This window comes from Bombyx mori, chromosome 18 (assembly GCF_030269925.1).
Source record: "Bombyx mori chromosome 18, ASM3026992v2".
Taxonomy (NCBI): Eukaryota; Metazoa; Arthropoda; class Insecta; order Lepidoptera; family Bombycidae; genus Bombyx; species Bombyx mori.
In genome coordinates, this window is record NC_085124.1 from 10,993,606 (window position 1) to 11,011,646 (window position 18,041).

An 18,041-nucleotide genomic window follows, 5' to 3' on the forward strand; every position below is an offset into this window, starting at 1 on the left:
CATCAAGTTAGGTACTATACTTTCCCGCCAAAATGTCCGAGTGAACCCTGCAAGCTATCGGAAACTTGACAAATCATTCGTCCTTTTCTAACGCCTACCCTTGATAGAGATGGACAAATATACTTAACCGGCACGGATCAAGTGACAAGAAACGCGCTACACAAAATCCACAATGCCATCACTGCGATAACTAAAATATGTTTATAGGTAAATTAATACGAGGGCAGTCACGAACCAGTGACCTCAGCTGACAACAAAATAACGATGGTAGTTAATAATCATCAAATTAGAACAACAAGAGTAAGAGACTTAGTCCAATCTAAGAAATAAGGTTTGTAATTTCATTTGAAAAATTAAATAGATATTGTTTACTAAAGCAAATGCCGCGTATATGAATTATGACGAAGAATTTCGTAATTATTGGCGGTAGGGCGTAATGTAAGCCCGCAGGAGTAGGTAACCAGCCTGTCTGCTTTTGACGCGATACAGTATTGTATTCTGATTTGAAGAAAGAAGTAGCTTCTATACATTATAATGACACATTGGCTTCGGTAAACATTTAAACGACTAGTATTTTATGAGCTCATTTAGTCATAAAATTAGAAAAAAAATCGCTATCATAATGGCATGTATTTGAAGTCTCCACCTAAAACTAATGAGTTGAAAAAAATTTTATAAAAACAAGATGAGTTTTTCGAACATAAACTCACTAATGACGTAATCATACCGTTGCTGCATGGGATCCTGACCGTTGACGGCATTATTTAGTGATCATCAAATTTTAGTTTTAGATCAAACAACAATAATCAGACGGCATATTGAGTGTCCAACTTTACCAATCGTTTAACGTGTCGCTCTTTCACCGCGCAACTCAATCCGTCAAGACGGACGACAGACGTCAGTTTCTGGTTGTACTCGGCACGGCGAGTCGGTACTTCGGCAGCACTCGGCTTAGTCAGTGTTCGCGCGTTCGCCTGCGCGTTAAGACGTACGGTCATGAGAGAATCGGGTGGCAGGATGGCAGAGCTCGAATTCGAAGCGCCGCTGGCGCAAATAGAAGAAGCGGACGATTGCCTCTCGACAACCGACTTTCCCCAGAAGACGATCAACGGCAATGACATCCTTAACAACATTAACAATCTGAAATGTGAAATGATCAAAACTAAAACTGATTCCAACAAAATAAATGACAACGAAGAACCTAGACTGGTGAAGTGTAAACAGGACAACATGCAGAACGGCGAAGGGGATAATTTCACTGAGACTTTCTCCGGTTCTCTTGAAGATTTGGTGAACACCTTCGATGAGAAAATCACGAAATGTTTCGGAAACTATGAGGAGAACGTCGAGAAGCTGGCGCCAGTGCAGGTTCGCTCGCAGGAGGAAATCATGAACGAATGCCAGTGAGTCCAACAATAATTATCCTAATTCGAAAAACATTCACTACAAACTATGATGTCATCATTGTAGTAATTTTAATGTTATATTCGCTTATTAAGAAAAAACTATTTCTGAGTGATCTGATATGGTGATAAACATATTTATATTATAAACATATTTGTTGTAAACGTATTTTTTACATTTGTTAAGTCAATGAAGAAATCCAAAGACATAAACAAATAGGGGCGGGCTTTGCGCATGACATTCGTACTGGCGAGATCGATCGATGCCAGTCCAAGGGTGTGTAGGGGTGCGTGGCTGAGGGTGGCGATGACGCATCGCAAACCTACCGCTCGAACTCTGACCCACCCTCTTTGTATCCAACTGGGTAAATGGCATACAAGTTACGACGACGTCTACGATTATCTCGCGCCCTCGATCTAATTACCCAAATTTCCTGTATACCTACTCAGAAAATGAAACACCTAATTAAACCTCGTTTATACTATGATATTTAGTCCGTTAGTACAAACATTCGACTTTGAACACATTGTTTTAAATACTAAATTTTCCTTTTTATTGATTCTTCGCAGAATTTTTATTTGAATTCATAAAAACCAGTTTTATAATGTACGATTGGCATACATCACGAAATTTGAGATCAGAAGTGAATTGCAAAAAGAAACTTAACTTTACATTGTTTCATTTGATATTCTCATAACTTAATAAGTAAAGCGCGTTCTCATCTGGACCTATTGTATTCAGAGCGAAAGTTCTTGATGCGATTTCATACTTTTATTTATAAAACCGATGGCTTACAATGCTTTTGAAACAGCGTTTCTAATGCTGTCATCATATTTTTACCACTCATCATTATTATTTACGATTACCGAAATATTAACTAAACATTGTCAAACAATTATTTTATACAGTAAGAAATTACTCGTATCGGGATTTAATAATTTTAATTTTTATTGTCTCTCATCGATCTGTTTTCAACTAAAAATGAGCTATTCTTTTGGATGATTTTCGATTGAATAACAGTACAACATACCTACTTATCATATTGTAAACATCAGATAGCTCTGCATGTGTCAAACGCAAAGTTTTGGAGACGATCCAGATGACCTATATGCAACCAAGCTGGAGAACGTTAAATTTAAAGGGAGATTCGCTAACAGCTATGAGGGTGTGGTAGTGTTTTGTAATTCACAGCTCCAAAATGAATTAGTGCACGATTAACCTATTTTCCGAAACGGATACCGAATTTCGGATATAATAAACAAATTTTCATAACTTCGAACGGATGAAATAAATTTGTTTTGTGTTAACGAAAATTTGAAAATAATGTATATACATTTAATTTTATATATCAATTTTTTTTCCTAGCTAAGCTGATAGCCTTGAGAGGCTATATCAGCGTCGCCTTAACTAGTAGGTGAGCTCACGGGGCTCAAACCTGCTGACGTTGCTAACACAAACCCTAGCAAGAGCCGTGCTTCGCAGAATCTACCACCGGATCGGAAACGCGACCCACTGAGAAGATCCAGCGAGAAACTCAGTGGGCTGTGTCTGAGGGTTAATTTACTCATCGAGCCCTTCGTCGCAAGCGACGGGTTCGACGAGAACGATGACCGGTGTATCCTGTATCAGAAACATTAATACTATGTCATTCTCTAAAATTCAAAATCTAATTAACGGTATATCTTTGATATTCTTGTTAAATAAACGCTAAGATTAAGACTGAGTACATCTAGCAGGATAATCTAATACAAAGTAAATAAGAATAGTGCCCAAGTAAAGGATTTGTCGATATCTCTGTTGAATTTTTTTATTTGAAGCACCTGCAGAAATCAATGCGAAATATAATACATCCTACGACAGGTGCTCCATTGATCGTTCAGTGAATCAGTACAAGCAGATGTTGTACACCCACCTTGCTTTGAATCACCTTGCCGAATATTAAACGACAGACATGTGGTTTTGTTTGTTTGATTATTTGTTCCTTGACATAAATAATATATTTTTTTTAAATATAGCCAGGCATTCCAGCTTCAGATAAAATCTTCTATTGTATACGGTAATGCGCGAGCGCTATGACACGGCGATCTTCAAACTTTTTTTGCCTACCTATCCTGGTAATATCGAGGGATTATACCAGGTTCACAGAGCGCGTAGGCGAGCTCACGAGGCTCAGCCTAGCGAAACCCCTCGGAACTAGGTTTGAGATGAGTCCTCAGTAAGCAGTGGCTTGGTTGGGCCCCTGACATTGCCGAAGTCATGAGCGACAGTAACCACTCTCCAACAGATAGTCCGTATGCTCTGCTATATACAATATCAATGAGAATAGGCAATTTACTTTATTTACGTTCACTAGCTTATTAATCGACTTAAATGTTATCAATAAATGTTTTCAATATAACATTGATTATCCACTCTGAAAATTAAATGTGACAACAAAACAAATATAAAATCTAATGGGTTGTACATAAACAAATAAAATCTTAAGATGTCTGTGATTATGACCCAATGTCTACAACTGAACTAACATTAGTTTAATGTAATAACGCTTAAAATATTTAAAATAAAATGAATGAAATTGATAAGTTCAAGGTCCAATAATAATCTACGATCAAATTATTTGTACAATATTTTTTTATTCCTTATATGTGTGAACGAGTTCACAGCCCACCTGGTGTTAAGTGGTTACTGGAGCCCATAGACATCTACAACGTAAATGCGCCACCCACCTTGAGATATAAGTTCTAAGGTCTCAAGTATAGTTACAACGGCTGCCCCACCCTTCAAACTGAAACGCATTACTGCTTCACGGCAGAAATAGGCAGGGTGATGGTACCCACCCGCGCGGACTCACAAGAGATCCTACCACCAGTAATGAAAAATTTTATATGCCCGATACAAAAAAAAATGCAATTAGTTGCGTCCTTAAGATCCAATACATTTATCTATTTTCGAACTTCTTATTCCCAAAAGTAGTGTGGTATAAAAAAATATTGCAAACCCGCACAGCTGGGTACCTGTATCGACCGAAAAGCTTTGATCTCTATTTTTTCCATTAGGTAGCCGTAGGACAGTCCTCGTAATAAACCAAACGAGACTTAATCTAAAAACTCAGTCATCTCGGTATTAACATTACGGTGTATTTTTAATAATTATTTGTATTTACTCTGTTAACTACGTAATTAAACCAAAAATAACCTAATCTGTAACGTAGTAAAAGTAGCGTAATATAATTTACAGTTCATTTACAGCTTGAAATAAAATAATAAAATAATTACAATCGATTTATCGCCTGAAACTACTTAATCTGGCCATAAATACTGTTACAATTAAAAATAAACAAAATATTACATTTGAATTTGGAATCTGTCATTTCTATATGATTGCTCATTGAGTTTCTCATTTTGGCGCCAATACATTGCGATATTAAAATGGAGTGGGGTGATAAAAAGAACCGAATCGCTGTGATTGCATTACACAAAGTAGGTATGGAGCCAAATGCAATTTTGAAAACTCCATACGCTTGGTATTAGTAAAATGTTTGTGTACCGAGCTATTGTATTATGTGTATGTTATGAAGTATTAAACTAACACATTGTAAAAGTAATAAATGTTATTTGCAATAGATTTTTTTTTCCTTTATCTCAGTATTTATGGCAAGACTAGGTATATATCCGAATATTTCCTGATGAAGAAAAAATATACCGAATAAAAATGGAAGGGCAAAATACGAATCGAATCGATTCCGTATTCACAACAATCTCACTTTTCGCAATAGAAACTCTCACGTAAGTTAAAAACCATAACTAACAACCCACAACACATTTTAATCTCTGCAACCGTATTTTATATTCTACGTGTGTCTTGCCATTTGCATCAGTGGCGGCACACGACGCACGTCCGTCTGTATATCATTCATGTTGAATTCATAATAACCAATTCTCCATGTATTTTTATGATTTACAAACTTTCCTTGTCGTCCAAAAGCTTCCATAAAATTAGGCGATTAGAGCGTGGCGTGCTTTATTAAAAAAAATACTGTTCTTTTAATTTATTAGGTTTTCAACTAGTACCCACAAAAAATCAAATATCGGAATTAAAAACAATTTTGAAACAAAAAAATGTTTTTCGTGGTTACCGGAGCCCATAGACATCTACAACGTAAATGCCGCTGCCCACCTTAAGACATCAGCTCTAAGGTCTCACTTTTAACAGTACAACAGCTGCCCCGCCCTTCAAACCGGAACGCATAACGACAGAAACAGGCAGGGTGGTGGTACCTACCCGCGCGGACTCACAAGACGTCCTACCACCAGTAAGTAACACCATAATATGACTTTTGTATAAGTGATGATAAATTACAGATTCAACGATCACAACTGTACCTTAACAGGGAAGGAGAAAGGGAGAGAGAGAGAGAGAAAGAGAGGCTAGACTTTATTAGACTCTAAAGATAATTCACATGAAAAATTAATCAATAGTCATGCATAATTTGTACGATGCATGTTACTTCATACATCAACTACTATTTTAACTCGCGTGTGTTTCATAAAATAAGTTAATTGATCCGGCCTTTCCGTTGACTTTCTAAAACTAATCAAATGAAAATAATCATTGGACTCATAATGAGCACAAAAACAATTTTATTTTTTTATAGCCATTCGATGGAACATTAATATAACTTCATGTATTTTGTATATCTAGCTTCCTCTATAAATAAATAAATATGTTTTTAAATTTGTCATTGATACGTTGCTAAGCCATAACATTGTTATGAAACTCAGTACAATCGTTGCTAGCACTCTATGGAAGGTTTCTTTCTGTCATAGTATAACTAACGGAAGCACAGGTTCGGGCGAGTAACTTTAAGAAATCGATGTTTTTCATACAATTCACGATAGCTTAAATATAAATTATCTGTGAAAAACAAGCAAGCCGAATTAATATTTATCAAAACATACAAAAACTACGTTTAGCTACAACAAAACGTGAAGCATGAGGATATGACAAATTTCATTTTAAATGGCTTTATCTTTTAACGCAATTTGCAAGTTTATCGCTCAAGTTCGTAATTTACGAAGGAAACGCGTCCTAGATACGACGATATTCAAATTGGCATAATACTTATCAACTAGCTTCCGACCTGCAGCATTGCCTGTGGGAACTACACAATCGAATCGCCACTATACTTTTTTGCAATATCTGATTTCAATGAAACAAGCCGATATTCCGATCCAGATTAATCTATCTACCTGTGAATGTTAATCTGAGCGGATAGTTCCGCCAAAACGAGCGAACAAAGAAACAGACAGGGACATACAGAAAATAGATCTTTTACATTATATTATATTACTCTTTTCTAGTTAACCCATTTCTATTTTTATTACCTATCCTCATTACGAACACTCCATTTACAAATACACCAGATTCTACATAGTTTTACTCTACATATTGATTCCAATTTGCAGTACGCTTTTGGCACTGTACAGCTAATTATTAATAAATAATAAACGATAGAAATTCGCTTCGCCATCTTCAAATCACCCACATGCGGTTTTGGGTTGAATAACCTACGATTAGCGACTACCCACATAAACAGTATCGGCCATTACTTACACCCGTATCTTCAAGTTTTTGTTTACTTATAGATAAAGTTCTTAATCTTTTCGAATTTAACATATTTGGTTTACATTTAATTTCTATTAATCAAAAAATGTTTTACCTTTACTCTTTCGGACATAATTGCCAAAGCATTTTTATATTACTGTAATAATCATGTAAAAGTGATAGGCCCTTTTTATGGAATTTAATTGAGCAATACTATAAAACAAGTTTTTGAGTTGATTGGGAAATACATTTAACGTTAATGGAAATCGAATTCATAGTAATGTGGATTTAAGGCCATATTAATTGTGTATGAAGAGTAACGTATACCATCATCAATCGTGATCACGATTCCCAAGTTGAAACTTCATCGTTGAACAAAGACAAATGAATGAGTGGCATAATATCAGGAGGAATTAATGACTGCGCATTAATTTTCATTGGCTTCACTGACTTTAAGTATTTTAATCTCGTCAATTTAGTAACAGTTTGTTATAATATTATTATAGCGATATCTAGAGAAATTGCTTTTACATATTTTTTTTAGTCTGTTCCTAAAAACGTATAGAGATATGCCTGATCCATTAACGGTGCTTTTAGGCACCACAAGCACCGGTCACAGTCCGCGTCGAACCCGTCGCTTGCGACGAAGGGCTCGACGGGCGAATTAACCCATAGACGCAGCCCGCTGGGTTTCTCGCCGGATCTTCTCAGTGGGTCGCGTTTCCGATCCGGTGGTAGATTCTGCGAAGCACTGCTCTTGCTAGGGTCATTGCTAGCAACACTCCGGTTTGAGCCCCGTGAGCTCACCTACACACGTTAGGGCGAAGCTCAAATAGCCTCTCAAGGTGATAAAAAAAAAAAAAAGATATTATGTATTTTGAAAGCGTTGCGTAAATTCGAATGTAGCCTATAGTTTTACTTTTGAAATAGTTTTCGAAACGACCCATAAAACTGATTCGATTACAAAAGTGTATTGTGTTCGTTTTAAATGCTCAACAATCACGAGGAGTCTTGTTTATGGGCTTCGGAGCGCTTAATGTTGCTTTATTGGAGTTAATAGTTCCATCATACGTGGGTGAAATCCGACGAACGATGGTTTGTTATGTTTACGCTGAATGGTATGTTTGACACGAAAACAAATTTATTTGATTTTAAACGTTGGTATTAGTTTCATGTTATAGCCGTTTAAAAATAAAATCGTTTTTTTCCATTCAAAATAATGGCTTAAAATTTTTAAACCAATAATTGGACATACTTTGGCCATTTGCCTAGCACGCAGCAGAGATGCGAATGTTGCGATGGATGTTTGGAGTAACGAAAATGGATAGAATAAGGAATGAATATGTTAGAGGAAGTCTGAAAGTGGCACCTGTGACAGAGAAGCTGAGAAGTGCGCGTTTGGGATGGTATGGACATGTGATGAGACGAAATGAAAATGAGGTTGGTAAGAGAATTTTTACTATGAATGTGGAAGGATATAGAGGAAGAGGTAGACCTAAGAAGAAATGGATGGATTGCGTGAAAGACGATATGGGTAAGAAGGGAGTGAGTGAAGAAATGGTATATGATAGAAGAGTAGGAGGAAGGAGAAAACATGTTGCGCCGACCCCAGGAGACTGGGAGAATGGGGGCAGGATAATAATGATGAATTGGACATACTTTGTGATTTGTGATTTAACCTAAAAAAGTATAAAAATAATCTGACAATACTGCTACTACCACTAATTGATAGTAGATTATATTAGGTCCTACCTTTCGATACCTATCTTATATCTCTATGTATGTTTTTAAATGTCTCACTATTATCTATTTAACCTTGATACTATTTTAAACAAAAATAAATATGCTTATGATAACAAAAATAACCTTTTATTAATAAAATATATACTTGCTTATCTGCGTAAAGAAAACACGTAAATACTTATCTGACCCCCATAAGTTGGTTTTTCCTGTTACTTCATAAGTACTAATAAAACACATTCATTCTTTGTCATGTCACCCTTATCAGAGCGGTCGTGGTCGTCATTCAGTACGATTGCTGTGGGCAAATATTATGCGCGTCACCACCAGACCGCGTGGAAGATTGCCCATGCGATGTACCGACCAAGTCAAGTCCGCAGTTGGCGGCTGTTTATATGAGAGTACCAGGTTCCCCACAAATAGGGAGAAGTGATGATTACTCATGAGGTGCATAGCATCTGCCCACAGCAATCGATACCCAAAAATCGATATCCCAAATACGAAATATCTTCAACAATGATACAGATTTCGACCGGGAATCGAAACAATCCATCATTAACAAAGTATAGGTGATCTAAATTGATGCTATATTTACGTCCGATGGTCCAGCTGACTCGACATGTGTTACACGGTTATCCAGATCACCAATATCGTATACATTGAGAAGTGCGTACTGCCCACCAAATTGCAATTACGTTGCAGCATAAATAGCTAGTATAACCAAACTTTCATCCAAGCTTGGCATAGTAAAAAATACCCATTAAAACAGAAATACCGTTTTGATTCCCAATAACTTGTTTCTGTAGGATCTTTAACGTCACACAATGACGCAAAATAGGGCACTAACGCACAACAGTCCAAGATGAATGGTGTCATGGTCATGAATAGCGTCAAGATGAATGGTAAACGGTGAAGATTATTCAGTACCGCATAAGGATACTTATTCATAAAAAATATGACACGTTTCTTATGATACAAGTATCATGACGGTTATAATAATTGTATCATAATCGGGCACGTGCTAAGCATAGTAATAGTTAATCAAAGTATCATTCCCAGCTTAGACTTAAATTCCCCCTTAAATAAGGATGTAAAATTAGAATACAATAAATACTGTCGAAATGTAAATCCCTTGTTCTTTGTATAATAGTTATTACTGATACCGTTTTATTTTTTGTTAAATTCCCGGTCACCGTCCTAGCCGAACCCGTCGCTTGTGACGAAGGGCTCGACGAGTAAATTAACCCATAGATAGACACAACGTCACACAGCCCACTGAGTTTTTTGCAGGATCTTCTCAGGGGGTCGCCTTTCCGTTCCGGTGGTAGATTCTACGAAGCACTGCTCTTGCTAGGGCCAGTGTTAGAAACACTTCCGATTTGAGCTCTTAGAGCTCACCTACACGCTAGAGTAAAGTTAAATTAGTTTCTCAAGGATATCAGCATAGGTATGGGAAAAAAATAAGTTAAAATTTAAGTAAAAAACTATAAATTTAATCTCTAAAATTGTCATATTTTCGTTTGGTTCACTTTTAGTTTGCTGTTGTTTTTTATCCTATAGTTGACTACAACTCAATGTACTTGATTAAAACATTGGTTCTATCATTGTTAGTGTAAGTAAATAAACTGGCACAACAGAGTGCAGTATCGGAAAAAAATTATAGGGAAACTTATTTCGAACGCGTGAAGGCATCCTCTGCAGATCACTAAGCCAAAAATTATGTTTATTAAGTTAACTTTTTACATGGTTAGCCATTAAAAACGTCCCAAAAAAAACAATACTTCAGTAGCTCTTGGAACTAGCTCTAAATAGGTAGTCTACTAATAAGTATTGAAGAGTATTGAATATGAATATTTTTGCGAAGCACGTTCTATCTACTTTCTCTTTCTGCCATCATCATTACAAAGAAAGTCCTTCTGCAGTGGCTCCAAATACAAAAAAAGCATGGTAAACCATTAAATACTAACAAAGAGATAGTACTGCCTAATTACACGGTCGAGTACAGACGCAACGACCATGTCTTTCATTGTTTGAAAACAATCCTTTAACAAACCACTTGCTAATGAATGCATGTCAATTTCAATGGTTAATAGCTATTTGTATTGCATTATGTAATTGCCCAAATTGCATACCTCTATAATACTAAATCAAAGCTTTTGTTTAGTTAATCTTACACATGCTAGCTGTGAATCATATCGATGTGAATATTTATTTTATATTCAACAAGTTAGTGAAACGTAGGTAGGTAGGTAGGCATATAGTTCAATCGTTGGTAAGTGGTTACAGCGGCTCGTGGATTGCTTTCGATAACTTTTTCATAAAACTCGCACTCGATTATTATAATTATTGCTACAACATTCTTCTTCAGAAGAGCAATCTTTTCTACTTCCCAACGTACCTAACATACTACGACTAAGACCTAAACAACTAAACGCTCACATAGGAATTTAAAAATGAAGGCGTAATTATTGCGATATGATCTGTTGTACTTAGTGCGAGTTTTTTAACGTTCTCGATAGCGTAAAAGTTAACCCAATTTTGTATGCAGTTGGAACAGCGCCCCTAACGGCAAACGTAGGCAAACGATCCCATTCCATACAAATATGAGCTAACTTTTACGCTATCGAGAACGTTAAAAAACTCGCACTAAGCACACTGATGTTTGTTTATGAGAAATGTCTGCGTTAATATTAATATAATAACAAAACACATATCTTTGGTCCGCGTTATCACGGACTGGCGTCGCCATGACGCATCACCACATGTCGTAGTTTCCTTGAATTAAACATTACTGTTCCCTGTTAATACAAAATATACAGCAAAATATGATGCGATTAACTGAAAACTTACAAACAAGGATTTCTTTTTTGCTTAAATTTAATTATGAACTGATGTAAAACATTTCACAGATTAGTTTTTAAATTCTTTATAATATACATAGTCAGGTCATAAATTCTGTCACATGTTTAATGTAAAATAATTGAAACAAGTTTATTCATTATGTAACCATTCATATACCAAAATGAACTTAATAAAACATAGATTCTTATGACACTAAAGTTTATTCAAAATTACCTCCGTGATTTTGAATACAGGCCTTCAATCTGCGCGGCCAGTCGTCTATCGCAGCACGAACGAGGTCTATGTCAATATCGGCGGCTGCCTTAATCAAGGATGTCTTGAGTGACTCTAAATTGGGATTTTTTTTTTTTTTTTTTTTTTTTTTTATTGCCCTTGTAGGCAGACGAGCATACGGCCCACCTGATGGTGAGTGGTTACCGTCGCCCATGGACTTCAGCAATGCCAGGGGCAGAGCCAAGCCGCTGCCTACCGCTTAATACTCTCCACAAGCCTCGTTTGAAGAAGGACATGTCATAGCGCTCGGGAAACACCGTGGAGGGGAGCTCATTCCATAGCCGGATGGTACGTGGCAAAAAAGACCTCTGGAAACGCACTGTGGATGACCGCAGTGGCTCCAGGTAGTATGGATGAACTCTACTCCGGTGGCGGGCGGTGCGATGGTAAAAACGAGATGCCGGTATCATCTCGAACAATTCCTCAGAGCACTCCCCATGGAACATACGGTACAAAATACAGAGGGAACCGAAGTCCCTCCGCAGACCCAGAGGTTCCAAACGATCCGTGAGACCGGGATTATCGACAATCCGAACGGCCCTCCTCTGTATGGAGTCAAATGGAAGAAGCTGGTATTTGGGAGCCCCGGCCCAGAGATGGGAGCAGCACTCCACGCGAGGCCGGACTTGTGCTTTATAAAGCAAAAGCCTTTGTCCAGGCGTGAAGTACCGCTTCGCTGTGAGTGAGGCTTTGAGCACGCCTTTTCCTCCAAGTGTTGCCATATCTTGTAATCTAACGGATTCAAATCTGGACTGGAGGAGGGCCAGTCTTCGTGCCGGATGAAGTCGATTTCACGCGCCGCCAGCTAGTCTTGTGTGCTCTTCGCTCTATGAACTGGCGCCGAATCTTGTTGGACTACCCAGTGCCTGTTATTGAACATGGTATGAGAAACAGGTACCACAAGGTTCGTCAGGACTGTATTTTGATACACAACTGCATTCGTTTTTACACCTTTCTCACAAAAATGTACCTCTGTTAAGCCCCAATAAGAAACTCCCAACCATACCATGAGCGAGGGTGGAAAATGACCTCGTTGGACACGCGGAATACGGTTGCTCGCTTCTTCATTACTGTGTGCGTACACCTTATAATTTTTTTTGTTGTAGCTCTCTTCTACGGTAAAAATTTTTTCATCCGAAAAAAGAATTTCCCGATTTTTTTTTCCCGCGTACCGCTTCAACAAAGCGCGGCATCTCTTCAGTCTCAGGTTCATTAGACGAGCATTCAAACGATTTCCTGTTTTTCTTCGATATGCCCGAAGCCCTAAGTCTTCATTTAACACCCTTTTCACCGTGGTTCTGCTTAACCCCATCTGAAGGGCCAACAGTTTCTGCTTACGTTTGGGATTTCTTTGAATTCGCGCCTTCATAGCTTTTATCACTGCTGGAATCCTAACAGACCGAGGGCGACCACTTCTTGACCTGTCATCTACACTAGAGTCTTCATTGTATCGTTTGATGGTCCGATAAACGAATCTTTTGGTTATATTGAAATTTTTCAGTATGTTAAAAATTTGAATTGGCGCGTAACCGCAACGATGCAACGCAATAACTGCAACACGGTCTTCTTTAAGCGTTCACTCCATATTTAAAAATGAGTAAAATTCTAAATGTATACTATTTTTATTTTCATGAACAATTCGAAATTCGGGTTCAATAAACTTTTTTGTGGCCAGCATTCTAAAAGAAAAGTTTTTACTGTGTGACAATACTTATGACCTGACTAGGTAGTTAAATATTATGTACCATAACGCACGATAATTTTCAGTGGTAAAGTAATGAAAATATTTTTTTTAATTTCGCCGCATAGTCGACGATCAGACGGCCCAACTGATGGTGAGTGCTCACCGTCGCTCATGAAAATCAGCAATGCTAAAGGCAAAACCAATCCGCTGCTAAAAAGATACGCTTAAAAAAACACCGTTTAATGAGAACCTTTTTATAATAATTATGGGCACCCACTTTGAATGACTTTATCGTGAATCAAATTTGCGTCTGAATTGGCAGTTGCGTATTTGCAAATGAGTGAATGAATGAACTATTAATAAAAACTCACAAGAAAATTCGCTTGTAATCGTGATCAATCAATAAGTAATCGATTAATAAATTGACCTTACATTAATTTCAAATATATTCTTCTTCTTCTCAATCGTCTCACTCTTGACAGAGTGGTCGTGATCGTCGTGTAGTGTTGGAGGGGCAGACTTGAAGCGCCTCACGATGTCCCGCCATGACTCAAAATATATTATACCAGGCATATCATCCAACGGGTCATCAAGCCAGATGCCGGCCCACCTAGAAACGTTTCAAAACTACTGTTTACCAGAAGTCTGACGGTAACAGTTTCTCTCTAGTTAAGTTTGAAGAAAACCAAACAAAATTAATTTTGGTGCATACAGGGAGACATAATCACCAAAGGCTTGTAATAAATATGAAAACTGTTTTTCTGTAATTTTGCGATTATCAAATGCTATAATGAATTTTAATGTATTTTCTATTCTATAATATTAATAATTGTTACACGCGTTTAGAACACTATGAACAGTTTAAATAAATCATTCACTAAACACAATAGGTACATCACATTCCGGCGAAGACTATTATTGACTTGTTTTATCTTTTTTCTTTTTCACGTCTCTAATCCTACTGCATCTTCTAAAGAGAATAATGATTGATGGACTTAGCCACACTTTTAAGCAACGGTTAAAATTAATGATGATAAGAACCTCATTTCGAGTTAGCTTTTGTAGAAATTCGCATTACCGGTACCAGTCTTAGATAACCGTTAGCTCACCTCTGCTATGGATGTCTCTTTTAGTTAAACGTAATGCAACAATTTCGGACTAGTCTCCGTAATTCCACACCACAACAACACAAGTTAAATTGTAAATCTTACTGTGAAAAATCTATCATCGGAAAATCTAAAACAATTAGCTGTCCGTATATTCGAACTTCGTTCGTAAATCGCAACAAATCGAAAGCCCGTGTCTAATAATCAATCATCTTTAACAAGGGAATGTACATCAGAATCGTAGCTTATTTACACAGTAGCGTTAATTGCCTTCCTTTGTCAAGGTGCTCACGCCACACCCATCTCGCGCTGATAGAAATAAGCCATCAATTTGTTTATTCAACTGTACATACCTTAATCCGTATAGATCTTGGAATGTTTCTTTTCCATTGCCGCCTATTACTTCACACCATTTCAATGTTGTTTATAAATACAGCCCTCGGTGTTGGGATTATTTTTGCAAGATTCACGTCATCCGGTCTGGATTGTTTGTATGACTCCGCGTATGACTAAAACTCATAGTTGGTCTTATGAGTAATCGTTTTTTAAGAGAATTCCAGGGCGATGTTGCTGTGTGCCTCGGTAATTATAACTACAGTCTTAATTATTCTTGAAAACTGTTGGCCTCATCAAGGTTAAATCCCCGTTTATTTCTTTTGTAATCACTCCCTATATTTGCACGTTTCCTGTCGTCATATCCTTTAAACTTCAATGAATTCTTAAATCCATTGCCTGTGCCTATTCATTGAGCATTAATCGTTGCATTGAAAACATAAATTCTTTGTAGATTCAGATTATATTTTGAATTGTTAATTCTCTGTAGAGATTTGAGGACACGTTTTCTTAATTGTTTATTTGTGTTCTATTGTGTGTGTAAATTTGGTCCTATAATTGAAATTTTTGATGGTTACAGTTTAAACTAGCCTCTGCTAGAGGAGACTAGAATGTCTAGAATATTTCCAGTTTTGTTCATTATCAGATTTTTCCCGAAATGCCATATTTGTATGAGTATTAAAACGAGTTAAAAATAAGCATATGAACCCGAGTCCTTATGCGGCTTTGCTAATCATGTCTCCCCAAAAATAGCTCGGAATTTCTGAGCGTGCGGTACCAATATCAGAGGACATTATACTCTTCCAGCAATCTTTGTATTTAATTTTAAAAATAAAACTAATTTTTTAGTTGTTGATCCCATTATTTTAAACCTAATATAACTTTTCCTATTGGCAATAAAACTCTTTCACGTCAAGTTGTATTTAAAGGAAATTAGAATAAGGTGTGAGGTAGGTTATGAGGTATTGTTCTATTTTATAGAGCGGCTTTGCAGCATTTAGAGTTAAAGAAAGTATGGTCGGTGCCTTCGGACTGGATCGTAAGATTCTGGGTGCACGACCGGTTTGACTGGCGCGAATCCTGGCGCTACATCGACACATACCTACCGGTTATTCCGAAGGTCCGTCTCGTGCAACGGATTTATTTTATATTTCAAAGTAAAATTGAGGATATTTATCTGGTAAATCTAGACCTCTTCATTATTTTAGAAAACTCCAATTTCCAAAGGACCTTAAAAGAATTATATATACTAATATATAAATCTACAGTAGTTTTTACGGATGTTCCGTTATAACTACTAAACCGTGCATCCCAATCGGATGCACGGCTAGAAACTTGGTATCCATGTAGAAAACACATGTATTTAATGGATAGGTTGATATCTATAATAATATGAGTGTTGGACTCCCTACACCTACACTAGTTGCGGGGGCGTTAATGATGAGAATCTTTGTGGAGATGAGAAATAATAATGTCAATTTTAAATGCCTAGCGAACCGGACGGGTACAGCTAGTTTCTTTTTAAAATCAACGCTTCACAACTCTATTAAGAATAGAAGTATTTTTTGACAATCCTAATCAAGTTATGCAAATATCGAAATAATAAGATACGAGTGGTCGAATCCTACATTTAGGTCTCTGAAACATGAAGTAACCGATTAAAACAGAAATAAATTGTTTACCTAAAGAAAACGTGTAATCGGAACGCGTTATTTATGTAAGACGCGATAAGGTCATATACGCTTTATTTATACGGCAATGCACAACTCAATGTATGTTATGCAATTCAGAACCTTAAGCGCAAACTCAGTCGAGCTGTTTTTATACGAATAATAATTTAAGTTGTTACTTTATAACCACTTTTTTTTTCTTTTTTTCCTACCTATGCTGATAGCCTTGAGAGGTTATATCAGCTTCGCCGTAACGTGTAGGTGAGCTCACGGGGCTCAAACTGGAGTGTTGCTAACACTGGCCATAGCAAGAGCAGTGCTTCGCAGAATCTACCATCGGATCGGAAACACGACCCACTGAGAAGATCCGAGAAACTCAGTGGGCTGTGTCTGTGGATTAATTCGCTCGTCGAGCCCTTCGTCGCAAGCGTCGGGTTCGACGAGAGCGGTGACCAGTGCTTGTGGTACCTAAAAGCACCGTTAATGGATCGGGAGGATCCGTAATGACGTGGGCATAATCATTTAATTGGTGAAAACGAACCAATGCAAATTTGGATATAGATATGTACAGAATTGGAGTTAGTATTCGCAAACTCTTTCAGGTTGAGCCCGTGAGCTCATCTAGCAGTTCGTGAACTGGAATAGCCCCCTAGGCTACCAGCCATTAGATACGGAAAAAAGGTAACAGTCGCACTATAGAACTGAAACATGGAACTCAGGTCTCAAAGAGTGACCGCATTTAATTTATTGATCTCTATGAGCTACGGTAACCACTTAGCACTAGATGGGCTGTGAGCTCGCCTATTTCTGCCGTGAAACAGTAATGCGTTTCGGTTTGAAGGGCGGCGCAGCCGTTGTAACTATACTGAGACTTTAGAACTTATACCTCAAGGTGGGTGGCGCATTTGCGTTGTAGATGTCTATGGGCTCCAGTAACCACTCAACACCAGGTGGGCTGTGAGCTCGTCCAGTAATCTAAGCAATAGAAAAAATCAGATCTCAAGAAATGTATGACAAGTTCCTCTCGCTTTTTTACAGAAACTACCACGAGGTCAAACCGAGATGAACTTTAATGACTGTTACAAAATAGCCTCCAACAATAAAGTAACGTGTTGTTAGTCCTAATCGCTGTTATTATATTTTTTTCTTTTTTTCTTCAAAACACAATCTCGACAACAGTACAATGAAATAAAGACTTTATTGTGCTTGATTGCGTATTATTTTTACTCAAATTAGGGATTTTCAAAGTATACTTAAATATTCAAAAAAAATATTTGTTGAAGCTTGTTACATTTTTGTGCTAAATCAACCTCATTCGTTCGTCGCGTGGACAATAATAACTCAATTGTAATACGTTAAAACCAC

General features: G+C 37.3%; 1 protein-coding gene across 1 annotated transcript in view; it reads left to right on the forward strand.

The window, feature by feature from the left end:
• The first annotated feature begins 545 nt into the window (after positions 1–545).
• LOC101744562 (fasciculation and elongation protein zeta-2) overlaps positions 546–18,041 on the forward strand; it is a 62,897-nt gene continuing 45,401 nt past the window's right edge. The window contains exon 1 of the mRNA XM_004928271.4: positions 546–1,403. Coding sequence (XP_004928328.1) covers positions 997–1,403 — 407 coding nt within the window. The 5' untranslated portion in view covers positions 546–996. The remainder of the gene's footprint in view (positions 1,404–18,041) is intronic.